Source organism: Zeus faber, assembly GCF_960531495.2.
Source record: "Zeus faber genome assembly, chromosome: 16".
Lineage (NCBI taxonomy): Eukaryota > Metazoa > Chordata > Actinopteri > Zeiformes > Zeidae > Zeus > Zeus faber.
Genome location: NC_137202.1, coordinates 2,645,416 through 2,663,856, shown reverse-complemented (window position 1 = coordinate 2,663,856; position 18,441 = coordinate 2,645,416). Strand labels below are relative to the sequence as shown.

Here is an 18,441-nt window from a genome sequence, read left to right as displayed (position 1 = left end):
GATGAAAAAAAAGAGTAAGACCCTCGGATGAAAAAATATCCACCACCTCTAGTGAAAAAAACAACAACAAAAACGTTGCGGTTTCGAAGAGTTCTGGGACTTGTAGTGTAATCCATCCTGCACACACAATGCGATCCGATAGCCACTTTAAAGACATTTCACATAATTGTCTTATTTAAGATTAGTACGGTTTATTGCTTATTTGGAACCCCATTAGTTGTTACCAAAGTAGCCATGATTATTCCGTGGGTTCACGTAGAAATGTTGAAAACATAATAGCTTGCTAAAAAGACAATACTATGTTAATAGCATGCATAACACATCAATAACAAATAAAAATGCATCAATAGTAAGAAGAAAGAGAACAGGGAGAAAGAAAAAGAAACATAAACCCAGAGGGGAAATGTACAATTCATCTGCGATGTTACACTCTTTTTACAGGAGTTTCTTCTCTTCTTTTTTTAGATGTTTTTTTTAAAGTGTGCCTTGCTTCTATCTTTAATCAAAGACAATAGTAGTAGAGTTGTGGCCCTGTACACATTTTTTTTTTTGCATTACATATGTTCTAGAATGTGGGACTTCTTGACACTGTGATACTTGAGTGGTATTGTGATTATTTTTGTCATTAATATATGAAATATTAGAGTGCAGGGATGTATTATGCCTCGGAAGTTGTAGTAAAAACAACCAAACCACCTTCATTATAAATGCTTTATTACAACCGTAATGTCTTTTGAGTTGATAATTTCTTAATTACACTGGGTGAGTTGAACGTCGGCCTTGACAAGCATGGAGTGCTATAGGAATGGGTATTTCCCATTGGCAATGTGGATGTTATAACCATACAGGTCGGGGTGTTGGTTCAGAAAACTCAATTACTTTGCTATAATGCAGCCTTAAAGACAACATTTAACTATTATCACGATGTTAGGCTCTCAGACGATACCCAGCCGCATGTCAGGATATCAATATTATATTGATACGCTGCAATGATAGAAAGGATACAACGGATACAACGGATAGATAGATAGATAAATATCTATATATTAATTATTTTATTATTCATTATTTAGTTTCCATTTGATGTTATTTACCCGTGAAGCCCCTGGAAACGAGCTTTATTTATGAACCCTCATCATCCCACTCACCCAGAGGCGTGCGCGTTCACGCGAGCCAGAGCGCTTCCTTTTCCACCAGCGTGCACGCAGCCAGGAAGGATCGGTAGAAAATGGCGAGTCTGTGCAAACGGCAGCAATGCACGATCGAGAGGCGCGGCTTTCGGCAGGAACTTGACTCGTGGCGACACAAACTCGTCCACTGTGTAGGTAAGGACGACGGCGACTTTACCCCGATGCGATTTGTTCCTTTAAAACCTTCCGCCGTTCGACGTTTGCGGGTGTAATAAGCACCAATAACTGCGCTCCGCCGGGGCATCTCCGAGCCACTTTTTTGTTCTCAACTGTTTCCCTTTCAGCCGCACCAGCCAAACGGCGCCGATCTGAATGCGCAGACTGTGATAAATGACCGCTAGCTCCGCGGGGTTACTCGCCATTTCAGCGATTTTCCCTCGAACCATATCGAGGCTTATTACGGTTAAACGACGCAGCTTTTAAAGGGCTCGGTGTCGGTTTTTTAAAGGGAGTGTCATACTGGGGTTACGCGCCGCGTCGGCCAAACTGCAGAGCCGGTCAGTGGAGATGCGCGTCCCCGCTGAGCCATACTGTATTTTCAACGGGGATGCGCGCTCCCGCGTGTCTTCGGTCAACTTGTTTGCTCAAATCAACTCGTGCGCGCGCATTGCTGCAACGAGGAAGTGCAGGGATGGCCTCGACCCCCCCCCCCCCCCACCCCCCACCCCCACCCCCAGCACTTATTTCTCACGCAAAGGCAATGTAGAGCCGGTCCTATCACAATAAAGACATATTTCCACTTGCTGGAGAACCTGGCGAAAATATCTGAGAGAAACAAAAGATACGTTAACTGTGAGGTCATTGGAGAACCTTCTTCATTTTACTGTGTGGAGGGCTGTAGAGTAGGTTGATTTCCTGGACCAGTAGTGCTTCGCGCCGATTGCCCGATATATTCCTCATGTAGGCTGTCTATTTCAGAAAACATGTGCTGAAACAAGCCGTTCATATTTGCCTCTCAACCATGAGTAACTCCAACCACGGCTTGAGCACCACCGCTAGCGGGTTGCGTGGCTAAGAACTATGCTAAGAGCTAAGCATGGGAAGTGCTCTGTTGTTGGCTGCACAGACCAGCACAAATCTTTTCAAAGAAAGAGTATTTAATACCAACTGTCCGTGACAGAACTGCAGGGATGGCCTTGTAAGTATTTTATAAATAATTGTGTATTGTCGGTGACGTTGATCCGCTCTGCGGATCGTGCAAAGTTTGTTCCAAACGCTAAAATTAGGCCTTGTAGATCTAATTTGGGGGACGATTCAGCAACTGGATTCCTTATCTCTCGCCCTCAAATTGGTTCATTAACACATTTTGGTGGACTGATAAAGTAAAACAAGTTTACGGATTTCATACAATGGAACCCGAAACATAAGCTCAAACGCCATTGGCTCACAGAACATGGAACTGGTGCTCAAGGTCCGTTGGCTCACAGAAATAGGGACCTCAGGAGGGTGTCGCCACACACTGAACAGACTGTCCTCGAACAGGATGGGTTAGAGGCATGGTAGAAAGGCTGCAATGCATCATCTGAGTGGTGTTTTCAGCAAAAAAACAACAACCTGTACCTGTCTACCACCCTGTATCCGCAATGCAACAATTGAACATATTCACTGTGAAGTTTAAGGTTTAAGTAACTGTTTTGGTTCGCTACAACCAGAATGAAATAAGAATACGGGCTGGTTGAGTGAATGGGGAAAGAAAAAGTCTAATTTATGACATTTATTACACAGAATGACTTTAAAAATCATTGATCTCACTGTCATTGGTACTCAAAACTTCACCATAGATGTTGGTGCTTCATTAGGTACCAAAACCTGAGTTCTCTGTTGTCTTACTCAGGCCAGAGAAATCCGGTGCCTCCCTGTTTATGACTGTGTTTAATGGCTGACAATGAATTGAGTAATGCAGTTCATTTTTTATTAATTTTTTAGATTTGTTGAGAAATTTGTGTGCTAATGTTCCAAGTAATTCTTCTTCATGTTCAGGTGTGAGTGGAATTAAAGTTAAGGGAACCATCTGAGATGAGGAGAAACGCCTCCCTCGACCAATATTATGATTGGAGCCTTCTTGAATTTCTGTCTGATGGTTCATAAAACAGGACGTTCCTGGGCTGAAACACGCATTTGTCAAGTAGAAATACTATAGATGTATGAAAGTATAAACGAACACCCTTATTATAATTTGAATACCTGGGATTACTGAGTTCCAAGTAGCTTGGTAGACAGCTGAAGTAGACACCTGCTGCGTGTTGGTACCAAAATGGAGAGCCCCAGTGCATTGTGGGCCATAATTGTTTCCATGCCCTGGACCAGTCAAGTCATTCAGTTCCCGCTCTGTGACTTGTGACAAATGTCCTTTGTTTCCCAGTAGTTTAGACCTCCAGAGTACATGACAACAACCACTATCAGTTGGCTCTCTGTAGAATGGCAGATTCTGTCCATGACAACAAGGCCGTACTTTTGTTTGGCTTTTTGGTGGGGAGTGCTTCGCGCCACCATGGCCCTGGTGAAGCTGAAATGGGCATTTTGTCTTTGTGTTTTTAATGCGAGCAGTAAAACTAAATGCAAAAGAGGACAATTGTCTTATAGAACAGCTGAAACTATTGTCTGTATGCGTTTCTGTGGATTGTCAGCCCCTGGATACAAACTATGCTTTAACAAATAAAAAAGTAGTAATAATAATAATTTGGGAAATTAAAAAAATAGATACAGACGGTGTGAAACAATATGCACTAACTTTTGAAAGGCCTGTGATTTCAGTTATTCCTATCTGCTGTTTCAAAGTCGTAGCTGTTTGTTTGCAAATTTTGATCATAATTTACATAACTAACTATTTGTTGTGAAATGGCATCAAAACCTTGTGTTATGCGAAGCAACTATGAGTTGCTGTGGGGGACTTTTTAAAACCTCTGGCTCGATCCCATACCCACGCTTTACTAGAGCTGCCATATTTCATTGAGAGTTAAAGGGATGAGGTTTTGCAGTTGACTCATTCTGAACTTGAAGCACATGTAATATTCATCCACAAGCCTCTGTTGAGACCAAATTCTCCACAATGTAGGACAAGCTGTGAAAAATGAAAAAAAAGAGTTTGCACATTGTCAGTGTTTACTTATTTTCTTTTTTTTTTTTCTCCCCCTCATTCTGGCGATTCCTATATTTCCACTCAAATTGACTGTGCGCATTTTGCATGTGTTTATGTGTGTGTTTTACAAACGAGTCCTCACACTCATGTATGACACCGCGTTGTTTCTCCGGCTCATGGTGATCTCCCTGCATTTTATTATTCTGCACTTTACTTGATGCGGCATTACACCGTGTGAGTATCAGCTTGCATCACGTCCCGTTATGTATTCAGTATTTTCTCTTCTCCCTTAGATGCTGCTCAAAGCTGTCACTTCATGGCTTACTGTATATTGCAATGAAACTGTACTTCTTGTGATGAAGCAAACGTTCTGCAGCAAAATGGCATGTCGAGCGCTGCCTTGCTTACGCCCTGTGTGTGTTTGCTGTAATGCACTAATGACATAGTATCCATATTGTCTACTCACTGACTGTTACTTTTGTCAACAATTTCTGACTACTATTATGACGGTTTTTGAACTGCATTAAAGTACGTCACGGTGTAGCTGCCTTTGGACTTGCATGCATTTATGGCTCTGTCGTTGATTCTGTACGTGTTTTCAGTTTAATGAAAGTCGGGATTTCACCGTCAAGTCAGCAATTGAATAAATGCACAGTAATAACTGATGAAAGTTGAGTTTGTGTTCGGTTGTAAGTGTCTTATATTAAGGAGCTGCACTGAATTATGAAATTAAACAGTTCTAGTGGATACATTTTTGGGGAAGTGCTCGTCAGCTATGCCGGCGCTGTAGAGACCTTCGGCGTAGCTTTGATCTAGAACCATAAATTAGGCTCTAATCTTGGGAGGGAGGTATGCAGTGCTGTAGTGTCTTTATGGGCATATATACAGAAGTATGTAAGCATGGATATTTGGCCGGTACAAGTGAAAAAATGGTTTTCTCTCTGGAATTTTCCCAGTACAAAGATCCAATATCGTGCTAGGTGCCAGTAACGGAGCAAAAACAGATTAAATGCCAATATTTATGGTCTAACAACACAATTCTAAATCTTATGTTAATACTGTGGATTCTATGCAAGTCATTAGATTGGTACTTAATATCAGATGACTCTAAAATGTTATGGTTCAGAATTTGCAGTAGGGCTGGGTATGGGGCAGGATCTCATGATTTGATTCAATATCAATTTAATATTTAATAATAATAGCCATCCCATCAATCCAATATGGATGGGATGGCTCACAATACGGTTCTATATTGATATATTGAGATCTTATACACAATAAATTTTCAGCATACCATCCAGGGCTCGACCGTAACTGTTGCCCAGTTGCCCCGGATGACCACATTTGGGCCTTTGTCAACCATCTTGTGCAGTCTGGTTGCGCTGTTGTCAACCAGTGTTGTACCCTGATCTCCCTCAATTATAACGTGATTGAAATTTGGCAACCGTTTTGTCAGCCATGGCAACCAACAGTTGATGCATGGTTAGCAACTTGGCAACCGCTTTAAGAAGTCAGTGTTGGTCCCTGCCATCCGACGTACATTACAAAGATATTTAACTGAACAAAGTCAATCTAAATAAATTAAATATCTGTATTTACTTATTGCTCACATTCATTTTTTTTACTCCCTCACCCTGCAGCAAACACTGTGTGATCCAACAGTGTTTTTTGGTAACGTACATTTGGTAACTGGGCGAAGCTCCTGTTCTAGAAAAGCTTGTGGTGGCTGAGTTGCACTGTACTACAGTATACTGTCAGTGGGGGATGGGTGGAGCAGGGTTGGATGCAGAGTGTTCAGCCCTCGGAGCAATGGCAGCACAGATAAGGGAGGAAAGAGCAGCGCAGCCCCAAGATCAAGTGTTTGCGTTCTGTTAACATTTAGCAGAAAGCTGCTTCGAGTCGAAATCGTGCGTTTCATGTGCATCTGCTTTGATGATGGACATTGGCAGTTCTGAATTGAGATTTCCGATTAAAGATGGACATACACACATGCACTTGTACGTGTGTGTGTTTTTCTGTACATATTGTGTTATTGCAATCTCTGGCATCTGGCCAGCAATATGCACTTTCTGCTGTCATAACCAGCAAAGCCTAATGTAAAGGAAAACTGGTGGGTGGAAGCTGTGTGTGCCAGTAGCAATCATTTCATTACTGCATAAGAGCTCTGGTTTAGGATAAATAGGTAAATATCCAACTAATGGGAATGACAAGAAAGCAAATGGGGGTAATCACTATCAACTGCACAACTGAATCTTCTCTTAAACAGAATGTATGACTAAAATAATCGCATTAAACATACATGCTTGGGATTTTCAAATTTTCCGCCACCCCAATAGTAGCTGTGAGGTTCAATGTTGCCGTTACATTTCAGTTGTTTCCTTTTCTCCTTAAGCACCAGTTACAATAAAGCCTTCCAGTGCGCACTGCCTGACGACATATAAGGGATATGGCACGTGCAAAGCTTACCCGGTGATCTGGTCTATAGGCGAATTTAGAAAGAAATTGGAAAAAAAAAAAAAAACCTTTGGCAAACCAGCTGTTAAATATCCATAACATTGAGGGGATAGCATTGCTTGCATCTAACCAGTAAAGTAGGCTTAAACATACTACGCTTGGTTCTCAGTGATGTACAGTGTTTGTTTAGGTTAGGATTTAGGATGGATAATCTGATCCTAGATATGTGATGAAGTCCCCTGAAAGGGGATTTCTCCTTCTAAGTGCTGCTGGGAAGGACATTGGGTGTCATTCCAAATCTCTCCTCTCTTCCCCCGCCCTGATTGGTTGTGTATGTAGGTCAGGAGAAGGCTAAGACAGATTGGGTAGTCTTGTTACTCACAACAAGCTCACACAGCTCTGTGGAAAGACGGTTGAGAAAGTTCTGAAAAAGGTTTGATGCAACATATTTTTTTTAAGTAAATCGTAGGGTTGATTGTTTGATGACAAAAATAACTGCTTTAATTTATGAGACCTTCCTCGGTTTTCGTGCCAGTTTAAAGGACAAGCAGCCTCATGGATATCACTGGCAAGAACATTGTGCGATTGCCTGAACACTAAATGTTGTGTCGGTGGTTTGGTGTTTTCTGAAGAACTCAAAGTATCTCCTTGACTAAGGTGGTTCTGGTGGCATCACCTATGTTTCCAGCCAAAGCCACGTTGAGCACTTTTAGCTGTTTTATTCATTGGTGTCAATGTTTTTGATGGATCCATAACCCACATAAGAAAATGGAACCATTTGAAATAACAGACAATCATACAGTTCATACAAATTGTTACAAATGCTTTGTAGTTGGGTGACATTCCCTGAAATCTGACATTGCATATACATTTTGTAAAGTAACTTTTATACTTCAGTGCTATACATCTTGCAAACATCTTGTTCAGAACTACTCCTATGTCTTGCATAGGAGGAGTTGGGAATGACCAACAAACAACAATGTCAATCTGATTTTAATAATATTGTGAGTTCAAGTTCAAGCTTAAAAATGTGCATTGAAACGTACTTTCTTGTTTGTAAATATCCTATGAACGCACCAATAGTCTTCCCCAAATTACCAGAAAATTATTAATATTGAGGTAATTGATTTTGTCAAGATTTCCCAGCTTTGTGCCTAACACATGTACAGTGAATAATAGTCACACATTCCTTTTTTAACTTCGGTAGTGGAGGAACATTCGTTTCGCACTTTTTCTTTTTTTTTTCCCATCACTTGTCCTCGATAATTTTTCATCAAAAGCTCGTCAGTTTCCATTACCTAGTTCAGCAATCTATTGGGTTATCAGGTGCTTTCTCATTATCACTTTGCTCCACACCTCTTTCCCCTCGCTTCATATTTATCTTCAGGCGATCTGAACGTCGTACATCTAGCTCAGTATGTATAGTATAATCTAAACCGTGGCCTAATTCTCTTTTGAGCAAAATTAATTGGCAAATTTTCTGCCAGGCAGGCTACGCTTAAAAGACATTTTAATTTAATTGCGTGTTAAACATATTGACTTCTAATATTTCTACACCCATAACTGCATACCCCTGCAGGGACGGCACAGGGGAAAAAAACAAAAAAACACAGCTGTGATGTATTGTAATGCTTGCTGACCTTTTAAAGCACTCATATATTTTGAAGGGATTTTGTAGGTTTTGCTTTGTGGCTAAACAAATTATTCATATTTAATCTGATGCACATGTAGGATGCTTGTTCTACACTAATGTAGCCTCGGCCCTAAATTTCAGAAGCTGGGAGCAAAAATAGCTTCTTTTTTTCCTTATTTATTTTTTATTTTTTTGGGAGCCATGGGCGAGGGCTTTCTCTATTGCTCTCCACACCACATAGCGGTCCTCCAGTAGATCTTGAGTGTTGCTGAACTGTTATGTTTTGCAGTATACTACCCTTTTTTAAATGCCCTCAGCTGAATTCCTCAAGAGTAGTTTGATGTCACGCCGCTACTCTGTCAAACGAAAATGGATGACCTACTTTTCTCCCCCTGCCTCTGAAATATTTCAGAAATAGGATTGGATCGCTGCAGCTGAAGTCCTGTGCACTAACCCAGAAACAGACTCACGCTTCAGCTATAGGCAAGGCTGTGTTTCACCACCACACCCCCCTCTCTCTTTCTCCGTCCTCACGTTTAGTGATTCAGGAGGGGGTGGGAATTTGCAGGGAGGCAGAGAGAGGGCATTTTAACAGATGATGCCATTTGATGGAGTTGATTGTGGGTTCAGGAGGAAACTGGGTGGTAGGGGCCGACACATTTTGTTTTCATCAGTGGAGAAATAAGTAAGTGTGTCTTTGGTGTGATTTGAATTGTTATCAAATATATTTGTTTATTGCTTAGTGGAATTGTGTTTATTGCCCAGCAGAATGAGTTTACTTTAGTGTCCCTATTGCATAGAAGTTGCTCAGTTTTTATACGCCATGAGAAAACAGTTTTAAAAACAGTCTAATATCACAATTGTATTTTATCTTGCAGTGATATTTTTTGTTTGTAACTTTTTAGCCTGCCTGGATCATGCAGTTTTTGAGCAGTGATACCGCCTCTTCTCTGATTTCGGACCGGTTCAGTAAACAGATGTTGCCTCTGACCTCATTAGCGCTTGGTTAAACATGTGTAATACTTTTAGATATGGTGTATTAACCCTTTGGCAACAGGCAGGCAATGTATATTGTGTTTTCCACCGAAGAAGAAGAAGACTCTTTAATTGTCACACAGCACACCACACTACAACACATGCACGCACACACACACACACACACACACACATGCACATGCTTTGGATGGTGGCCGGTGCAATGTTTTGATAAAGTCCTCTGCTGTTCAATTATAACTCTGAATGCTATAAAAACTATGAACTAAGACCGTCCTGGTAGCATGGAGTAGCCTTTTATTTTATTTATTTAAAATATTTTGTATAAATATTTTTCTGGAAATTTGTTTGAATTCATTTTAAAGGTTTATGCCTCATTCAGGTTTGATGGAATAGACACAACATTTGAGTACGTTATGAAATAGACACAACAGACTCTGGAATGTTCCTTTCATATCATCACCTTGAAATCTTTATTCTGGCATCTTCTTTAAAGCATTAAAACATGCAAGTGTTCCCAACTCAGTAGTTGCTTCAGTTGCTTGGCAACTGGAGGATGGAGTATATGTACCGTTGAAGTAAAACCTGTAGTGTATGTACATAATGTGTGTTTTAACAGGAGAGAGAAATTGCTGGGCGTGGGGGGGGATTGTCAAGATGAAGTGAAAATGCAAAGACGGGCTTCCTTAAGAGGCTAGTGCATGATCGCAGAGAATATGGATGATGTGCAGTAGACAAGGCTCTAATTGATCTCCTTAAAAGCAAATTCATTTTGGCCCATGGGTAGATATTGTGTTGTTACACATTAGTTGGATTTAGAAAAAACTGACAAATGTTTTCGCTAAATTCACTACATTTTGCCCGTTAACATTAAATGTTTTCCATTGTGTAGTGACTGAATCTCATTTGATTTGTAGGCTTTGAGAGCATTCTGGAGGGTCTCTTTGGTCCAGGGCTTATAGAAGACCTTAAATTGTTCAAAGGTAAGTTTTCAGATCTTAAGCATGTTTTTTTTTGTCTATTTTTAATTAAACTTTAATTGCACTCAAACTAAGTGAATGACTTAAATGTCATTCAATTGTTTTGAATGGCAAATGCTCAAATGTATTTATTTTAGAGTATTCTATCTTTTGTCAACCCAATATGACAATGCTGCACCATTGTACCATCTGGTTCCACATCTACATTCACTTCTCCCCACAAGGGAGTCCTTCTGGCTTTTGAAAAGAACATGCTTTGTGTTCATATGAAGTCAGTATTTTGGATGGCATGGGCCCAGTGTGAAAGTCCTCAGTTTCCTTCAAAAATTTTGACAATGCTTGTGCTAATAGGACAATAGTGGGTATTATTTGGGGTTTTGTGACTCCTGCTGTGAGAGTGTTGTAAGTGTCTACCAATTGCATCTATACAATCTATAGCAGCTCATTCCACGTGATGCTGAAAATTAAGTTGAGCTGAATTGATTTATTTCACATTCAGTCCATCCTCTCTAAAATTGAATGAATGCTTTTGCTAACCACCCACATTCAAATGAATTGAGCTCATATTCACATTTGAAATAATAAACATGAATATTACACATATTATAATAATATACTTTTTAGGTTTAAATTATGGCCTCTCTTCCGTGCCTCAGCTTATAAACTGCAAGGCTGTGTGGTTGTTAAGTGTTTGATGTAGTATAAAGAGATTAGAAAATAGAGACTAAACTCTTTTGGTTTCTGAATGTAATGTGACCTTTGACTGCTACTGGAAATTCATAGTGCTATAATATATTGTTTAAACAAGGTCCTTGCCTCGCTGGCTGTGAGAATTGATAGTAATTGATTTCCATGGCAACCTTCCATCAATACACTTATTCACTAGAGCTGAGGCCAGTGCATACAAAGAGAATTTGCACCAGAATTTGTCTTCCCATTAATTCAAGACAGCCAGAATCCTTTTAGTTATTGAGCACACCACAAATGACAAGTGGATCCTATCTATGTATTATTGTCCTCTAAACCACTCAACCACCACCATTTTTATTTCTAAACCGTAGACTGCGAGCCTGAGGCAGTGTCGGATTGGTCGTTCGACGAAAACTGTCTATTCTGCTGCTTAAGACGAGACAAAGTGAAGGTAAGCTTTCTGACTGTTTTGTCTTTTGCTTAACTATGAAGCCAGTGCTTTGAATCTAAAAGGATCCTTCTTTATGCTGGCTCCACCTTCCATTGGGTCACAAGCCTATATTTGGCAAAACAAGGTACTCAAAAGTAAATGTGGTTAAATGCTTCGATGGAGATGAAACTGAATGAATATCTTTAAATGATGCTATTTTTAACTTACTTAAGAGCCTGTATTTTTGTTGGCCGAATGCATCAGGCGTTCACTAGATTAATTTGCACAGTTTCCATCTATCAGGACTAGTGTTGTACATTAGAGCGTAATGTCTCAGGGGAAATGGCAGGTGCTGTATACTAGCTTTGGGTTTTATAAATTGTGTACAATGTGCATATGAGTTTTGGATTTTGACGCCACCACGTTAAGTCTTGTTTCCAATAAAAAAAAATAATAATAATAATAATAAAAATGATGATAATCATAAGCTAACTATAAAGGAAGAAATCTCTTTCTGTATGTCCTTCCATTATCTCGACAACTGTTCATCCGATCTACTTCACACTTGGCTGGCGTGTTGCTGGGTACCAAAGGACGTGTAGTGTCAAATTTGTTGCAACTTGGACACGCAACACTTGTAATATTAAAAAACTTCCAATAAGGGGCGGGGCTTCCCGTGGGAAAAAGTGAACCAGCGGGGGGCGGGGCTTCCATAACAGCAGTCGGCCTGTTCTGAACAGGCATGTTTGGTGTGGACGCGCAACAAGTGTAATATTAATAAACAAGCCACCAGTGAGTTTATCCAAAAGCTTGACTTGGGTGTTCTTTTTTCCTGTGACAGTGTCGTTCCCTGGTGTTTTACACCTCCAGTGACCACAACTTTCAGGAACAGGCGCTGCACTAGTTAATTATAAGCACCTTTCATACACAACATGCATCTGAAAGTGCTTTACATGCTGTACCTACTGTAGTTAAAGCCTTTATGAGGAGCTTTGGTAAGACTTACATTTTTATTCTTATAGGAACACCTAGTTGGCTTAAGCAACCAAGGACTTGAAGATACGCCCAAACCTCTCCTGCTTAAAGATCAAACGAAAATCAACCGACTAGAGAAACAAGCGGAAGAATTTCTCAATGCAGTCCTCAGCAGAAAAGGTGCATAACTTGCCATGCATGTTTAAATAAGGGTTTGTATTATTCATCAATATCACACAAATAAGATTGTCTTTATTTAAAAAATAGACCCATCGTATTTCAATTAAAATATAGTTATGTGTATTACTGTATACTTTAAACTGTTGGGTCACATCATTCGGTGTAATTTCCACCTGTATCAGAAATGACAAGTTTACTTAAGTGTGAAATGTTTATTATTTGGAAGTATTACGATTTAATTACAGAAGCCAGTCTGGCGTTGAATCATATTCCTGCTGGCCATGCTACTCCTGCCACAGTTTTCGAGTCACATAGATGCAAAATGTATCAAAACAATCGTCTGGATAGCGAAAAGAAAATATAGCTTCATCGTTGTGCAGCTTTAACACGTCCGGCTCATATCTTGTTCTCTGTTCTCAGATGTTCCCAATTTCTCAGACCCGGGCATTCCAGTAGTGGCTCGAGAGCTCATGCAGAGAATGATCCGCCAGTTTGCAGCCGAATATACCTCAAAAACCAGCTCTTCTCAGGACAGTCTCCCAGACCCTCAGCCCGGCTCTGTCCAAAGCCTGCCGTGCCCTCCCTTGTTCGCAGGGGTGACTCCTTCCACCAGCCCCGGTGCCCCCCTAGCTGCCGCCGCACACAACCAGAACCCCGTCCTCAGCAAGCTCCTCATGGCCGACCAGGACGCACCCCTGGACCTCACCATCAAGAAGCCTCTGGTTGAGCCAACCGAACAAGGTGTCGTAAGCAGAAAAAATGCTATTTTAATACTAATTAAATTAAATTGAATTACAATAAAATCAATGCCTTTTGATGTCTTGCTTTTACCTGGGAGTTAACCATCCTTTTTTTTCCCAAGATACAAGTTTAGTGCCTTCTTTCTGCCTTTTTACCCCGAATACCTAAAACCCCAATAGTTTGTCTTTAGATGAACGATGCTTAACTATCCTTGTCTTTTTTTGTTTATACAGAGGGCGTCCTCGACTTGTCTCTCAAAAAGAACCGCTACAGCAGCAGCAACGGCAGCCTGTCGGGTCTCAGGCCTTACCATTCTCCAAACACATCAACGCTCAAGGGGTAAGATAAGTGTTTTTTTCTGTCACTAGTATCCAGTTATTCTATTCTGCAGTCCTTGTACGTTTCCCTCTTTTTTCGTATTTTGAGCAAAATACAGCGTAGTTTTTGCTCCAGAGAAATTCAAAGAAAAACTTGACTGCTGAGTAATCCAATTCTTGAAAAACGAAAAGTGCTGATTCCCTCCTTAAGTTAACTGTCAGACAAAACATATTTCACAAATAAGTAACTAAACCTCAGGACTGACACCTTGTCAATTGATATAGAAATGATCCTTCTATGGAGGCACTTCTAACAAGTCAAGTTAGAGTGTATAGTCAAGTATGCTTACACACATACACAAAATTTGAGTCTGGCTTTAAGTAAAAAAAAATGAGTAAAAAATGTACTGTAATGTTTATAATATACCGTAATATATGTAATAAATATAATACAATACATATTCTGATATAAAAGGCAATAATTGAAAGTTAACGCATGGAATATTTTGCGCATCCACGTAGACGCCAGTATTTCTATTATATCCATTGCCGAGCTAAATAATACAAGTTGCAACCAAATTATGTATTTTTATATATATGTTTTTTATTTCTATCATCAGTCTTCAACGTTTACCATCGAGTCTAATCAACATGACCATTACTTCTTGAAAATTGTCTAACATTTTATTGTACATAAATTAAGCCAAGACCGAAGGCTGCATTTCCAGAGTATTGAGATGTTCTGTGTATACTCTCTCATTTCATTCTGTTCTTTATTTGAATCGTTGGTACTCTTGGAAATTCCAATTTTTGTGCTGTTTTCCACGGGGAAGCTATTGGATCCCGACGCACTTGAAATTGAACATGCCTATCATTCAATTTTAATTTGGATTAATTAAGCGCCAGTTGCTTTGCCCCAGCTTCCTGTACTGCTGTGGGAGCTGATGTGATCTAAATGTGATGTGATCCGAAGATCCTTCTTAGTGGAATAAAGCTGCCTGCAATTTTGATCTAGCACTGTATCTGGGCCAAATATGCTGATATTTACAGATACAGCTTTCATGCAACCCCTCTTATACTATGGCAAACATTCAGAAGAGAAGTAGTTCCACAAGTGCTCAGCTGTGTTTAAATGACAAGAAATAGGGTTCATTTAGATATGTGTATATTATAACACACTTTATCTCTCAAATCTCATGTTTTCTCAATGTTTCATTGTTAGATCATTAATGTTTCACCCAAGTCATTGGTCACAATTTAATCCACTCAAATTTTCAATCCAAGATAAAAAAAAAAATAAAATAGCATTTTGCTTGGCAGGAAATCGGTCACTATCTCTTGTTGTGCCGTAAAATGCAGTTTTTACTTTGAATTTCGTATTAATATTATGCTGACATTTTCTTGATCTTTAGCATGTGACCAAATAGGCGCCCCATCTCTGCTGGCTTACTCTTTTATTGCTGTGCTTGTTCAGTGGTAACGTCACACACAATGGACCAAGGGCTACACTTGCATTAGTCACTTGGTAACACACATAGTCATTGTGCCGCTGCTTGGCTGCTATATAGGATGCTTTGCGGTAATGACAAACATGCCCTCTTTCCTCTGGCTATCCTTTCTTAAGCCACTGCGATACATACAATCCATATGTATTCCAGGATAAATCTTTCTTTCATCTTTGATTTATATTTGTTCCTTTCCCCTTGATTTTCATTTTCATTTTCTTTCTCCTCTGTTGATGTAACCTTTGTTAAGACCCAAAAACGCAGACAAATAAACAAATCCCTAAACTTGAGCATTTTTGTTTTTTTAAAACAATGCACCCAACCTGACACAGAGACATTTATCTCAAAATCTTGTGATGTTACCCAAGCAAGGTCATCTAATAAAGGAGTGGTCAACATCCTCCCCTTCCCAATCCATCCTCCTTTTAGAAATAAGAAAAACGGCACTGTGCAAGCTCTGCTTACACCCAATTTCCTTCCATCCAATCAGGCGATCCTTGAGAGCGGACGGACAAGTCGGGCTGTTTATGAGGAGCCTACAGGATGGGAGGAGAAGGGAGAATATCGGCCACTCCACCCATTATAAGCCTTTCCAGCGTCTTGCATATTCGCTTCACATCAAAGAGGAGGTTGGTCTGGCCCAGGAGAGCGACCCAGAGTCACCTCCCAGCCAGCACCACAGCTCCGAGACCACTGACCTCTCGAGAAATCGATCTGCATCGTTGAATTCTAAGACTCATTTCGGAGCGCTGCTCAAACTCAGAGCCAACCGCGAGGCTAGCGAGCATCTTAAAGACCTTCCGCGTTTGTTGGAAGCCGCCGAACTGTTTTCAAAGTCCCTGTCCCCTATTGCGGACCAGGGCCTTCCAGCTTCCCATTTATCCTCTTTCGACCTTAAGATTCCCCGGGTGCGAGGTTTGTCCGTAGGAATCGACCAGTGTTGGGATCCACCGCTGTCTGACCATTCAGGCTCATTGTCTGAGAATGGTCTGGGGAAAAAGCTTTGTTCCCTTCTACCCAAGCACGGCCAGAAAGACAGGAGCCTGCATTTAGAAAAAGAATACTGGGCTTTTGACGGCCACGGCCACACCCTCGGGGGCCGCTATCCGACCTTGGAGACCGAGTCGGAGCTGGGCTCCAAACAGCCCCGGAAGAAAAGAGGGCGTTATCGGCAGTACAACACTGATCTTCTGGAAGAGGCTATTGTCGTGGTGATGGGTGGGAAAATGAGTGTGTCCAAAGCCCAGTCGGTCTACGGTATTCCACACAGCACCCTTGAATACAAGGTGAAGGAGCGACTGGGGACCCTTAAACATCCTCCCAAAAAGAAAATGAGGCTGATAAGCCATGCAGAGGAGCAGGACGGTCAGCACACTGTGTTCAATAAAGAGTGTGCAAACACCGAGAACGGCAGTGAATTCTGCAATGCAGGCCTTGCTCCAGACGAATAAAGTAGGAACAACAAACAACTTGCAGTACTAATGATGATGTGTTTTAACCAAATGAGTCTAATGGCATTTGCTAGACAATGGCAGAGTTGTCTATAATTTATAATTTGCAGTTGTGCATAACAATTTATAAAGCACTCATAAGTAACTTATTTAAATTATATTGTTGTCTACTGTCAATCTAGCTGCCTGTCAAATACTACAAGTCGTACACGGCACTACCTTTTGCACCCTGAAATTCGCTAAGTAATCTTGTTATTAAAATACTGTATTTTTATAAAAACGCTAAATGGTAAGCCCCTTTAATCAAAAACGGTACCTAGTCATGTCTTGCCTCGTGGCGCCCCTTACTGCCCTTTCTTGGTACTGTTTGATTTCTATTTAAAAGGACGTGACATACTAATTTAGTTTGTTTAGCTGTGAATGCTGAGCACTGTATTTAATACGATAGGGCAAATATGAATGCATTTCCCTTTTTTCAGTCATATTCACAAAAATTACATTTGGCACAGAATCTGTCACTGTTTTGCAAATGCACTTCTGCAAATGAAATGGGCCACACATCAGTCTACGCACATTGATGGAAGGACATGTTTTAAGTTCCATCACTTTTGTTTTTGTAGCATTGCCTGTCATTTACATTTTTCACCTCCCTTTTTTTTTGTCGAACACTCATTTACAAGAGCAAATCCTCAAGTGTGATGGATTATTTCCATCATAAATGTGACGCAATTCTGCAACTCTGCCTGACTAGAGCTAATTCAAATTCTGTAGCCTTCGCCACGCCTCAGGATGTGTTTTGAGTCAGTGTGTCATACTTGTCAGTGAAAGAAAAATGACTTACCAGGAAAGTAAAACAAAAAAAGATGAGATCTTAATAAGCACATCAAAATACCTCACGTCAAAATACTTGTGTATTTCAGTGCCTCATATGTAATTTTTCATCATCTCAAAGGTCTCTCATACCAACCTTAAAAAATCCTTTGAGATGACTTCAGATTTCTTGTATCTACTGACAAATGTACACATCCAACTATCGGGTATCTCAACAGTCTACCTTAACCAGTATCAGCAGCATTTTATAGTGCCAGTGTGAGCCTTTTCAACATTTTTAAATCTATGCGGTCAAACTTCAGGTATTGGTACAAATCTCTCTGGGACGTCTTTGCCTAAGACAATAGGAATTGTTTAATTTGAAATATCTTATTTTTCACAAGAGATAATGTGAAACAAGTGCTTGAGATTTCAGCTTGTTTTCCCTGCACATATTGTTTGAATTGCAGAAGTCGCGTTTAACCCCAAACCCTTTCTTTTTAGATGTGAAATGTCGTGTCTTTACATTCAATCCAATATTACAATTGATCGTCTCAAAGTGCGTCGCGTTTACATGTTTGTTTCTCACTCAGATCAGACTTGGACCAGGGAATTTCACAATTTCAAGTCTGAATTTTGTTGCATCTTCGCCCGGTTATTTTGTTTTCTTTTTTCTTTTTGAAAGACCAAATGATCTCAATACTGTGCTCCTCCTTAACAGCGTAATCAATGTCATTAATGCAGAATTTTTAATTATTTTATCACAAATGCACATTTGTCTCTTTAGGGCAATTTGCAGGTTGTTTGCCACTTACATTATCAACTGTTATACCTCAGGACATTCCAGAGTTCGGAAATATAAACACATGAAGCTCTTATCAGGTTTTTGCTGATCTTATATTTGTATTTATTATGTATTTATTTTAGCAGCCCTTGCATGTGTTGACATGCAGACACATTTAATTTGAATGACGTGCTATGATCGAAAGATTTCAATGCAACCAGAAATTCAA

The 18,441-nt window shown here is 40.2% G+C and overlaps 1 protein-coding gene across 1 annotated transcript; it reads left to right on the top strand.

Moving 5' to 3' along the window:
• Nucleotides 1-1,228: 1,228 nt before the first annotated feature.
• Nucleotides 1,229-16,618, top strand: LOC307242489 (ligand-dependent corepressor-like; the record flags this gene model as incomplete). Its single annotated transcript, XM_080016988.1, has 7 exons — nucleotides 1,229-1,325; nucleotides 10,267-10,332; nucleotides 11,391-11,470; nucleotides 12,472-12,604; nucleotides 13,025-13,345; nucleotides 13,579-13,684; nucleotides 15,658-16,618. 7 exons carry the CDS (start codon nucleotides 1,229-1,231, stop codon nucleotides 16,616-16,618), a joined length of 1,764 nt encoding a protein of 587 aa, XP_079873114.1.
• Nucleotides 16,619-18,441: the final 1,823 nt, after the last annotated feature.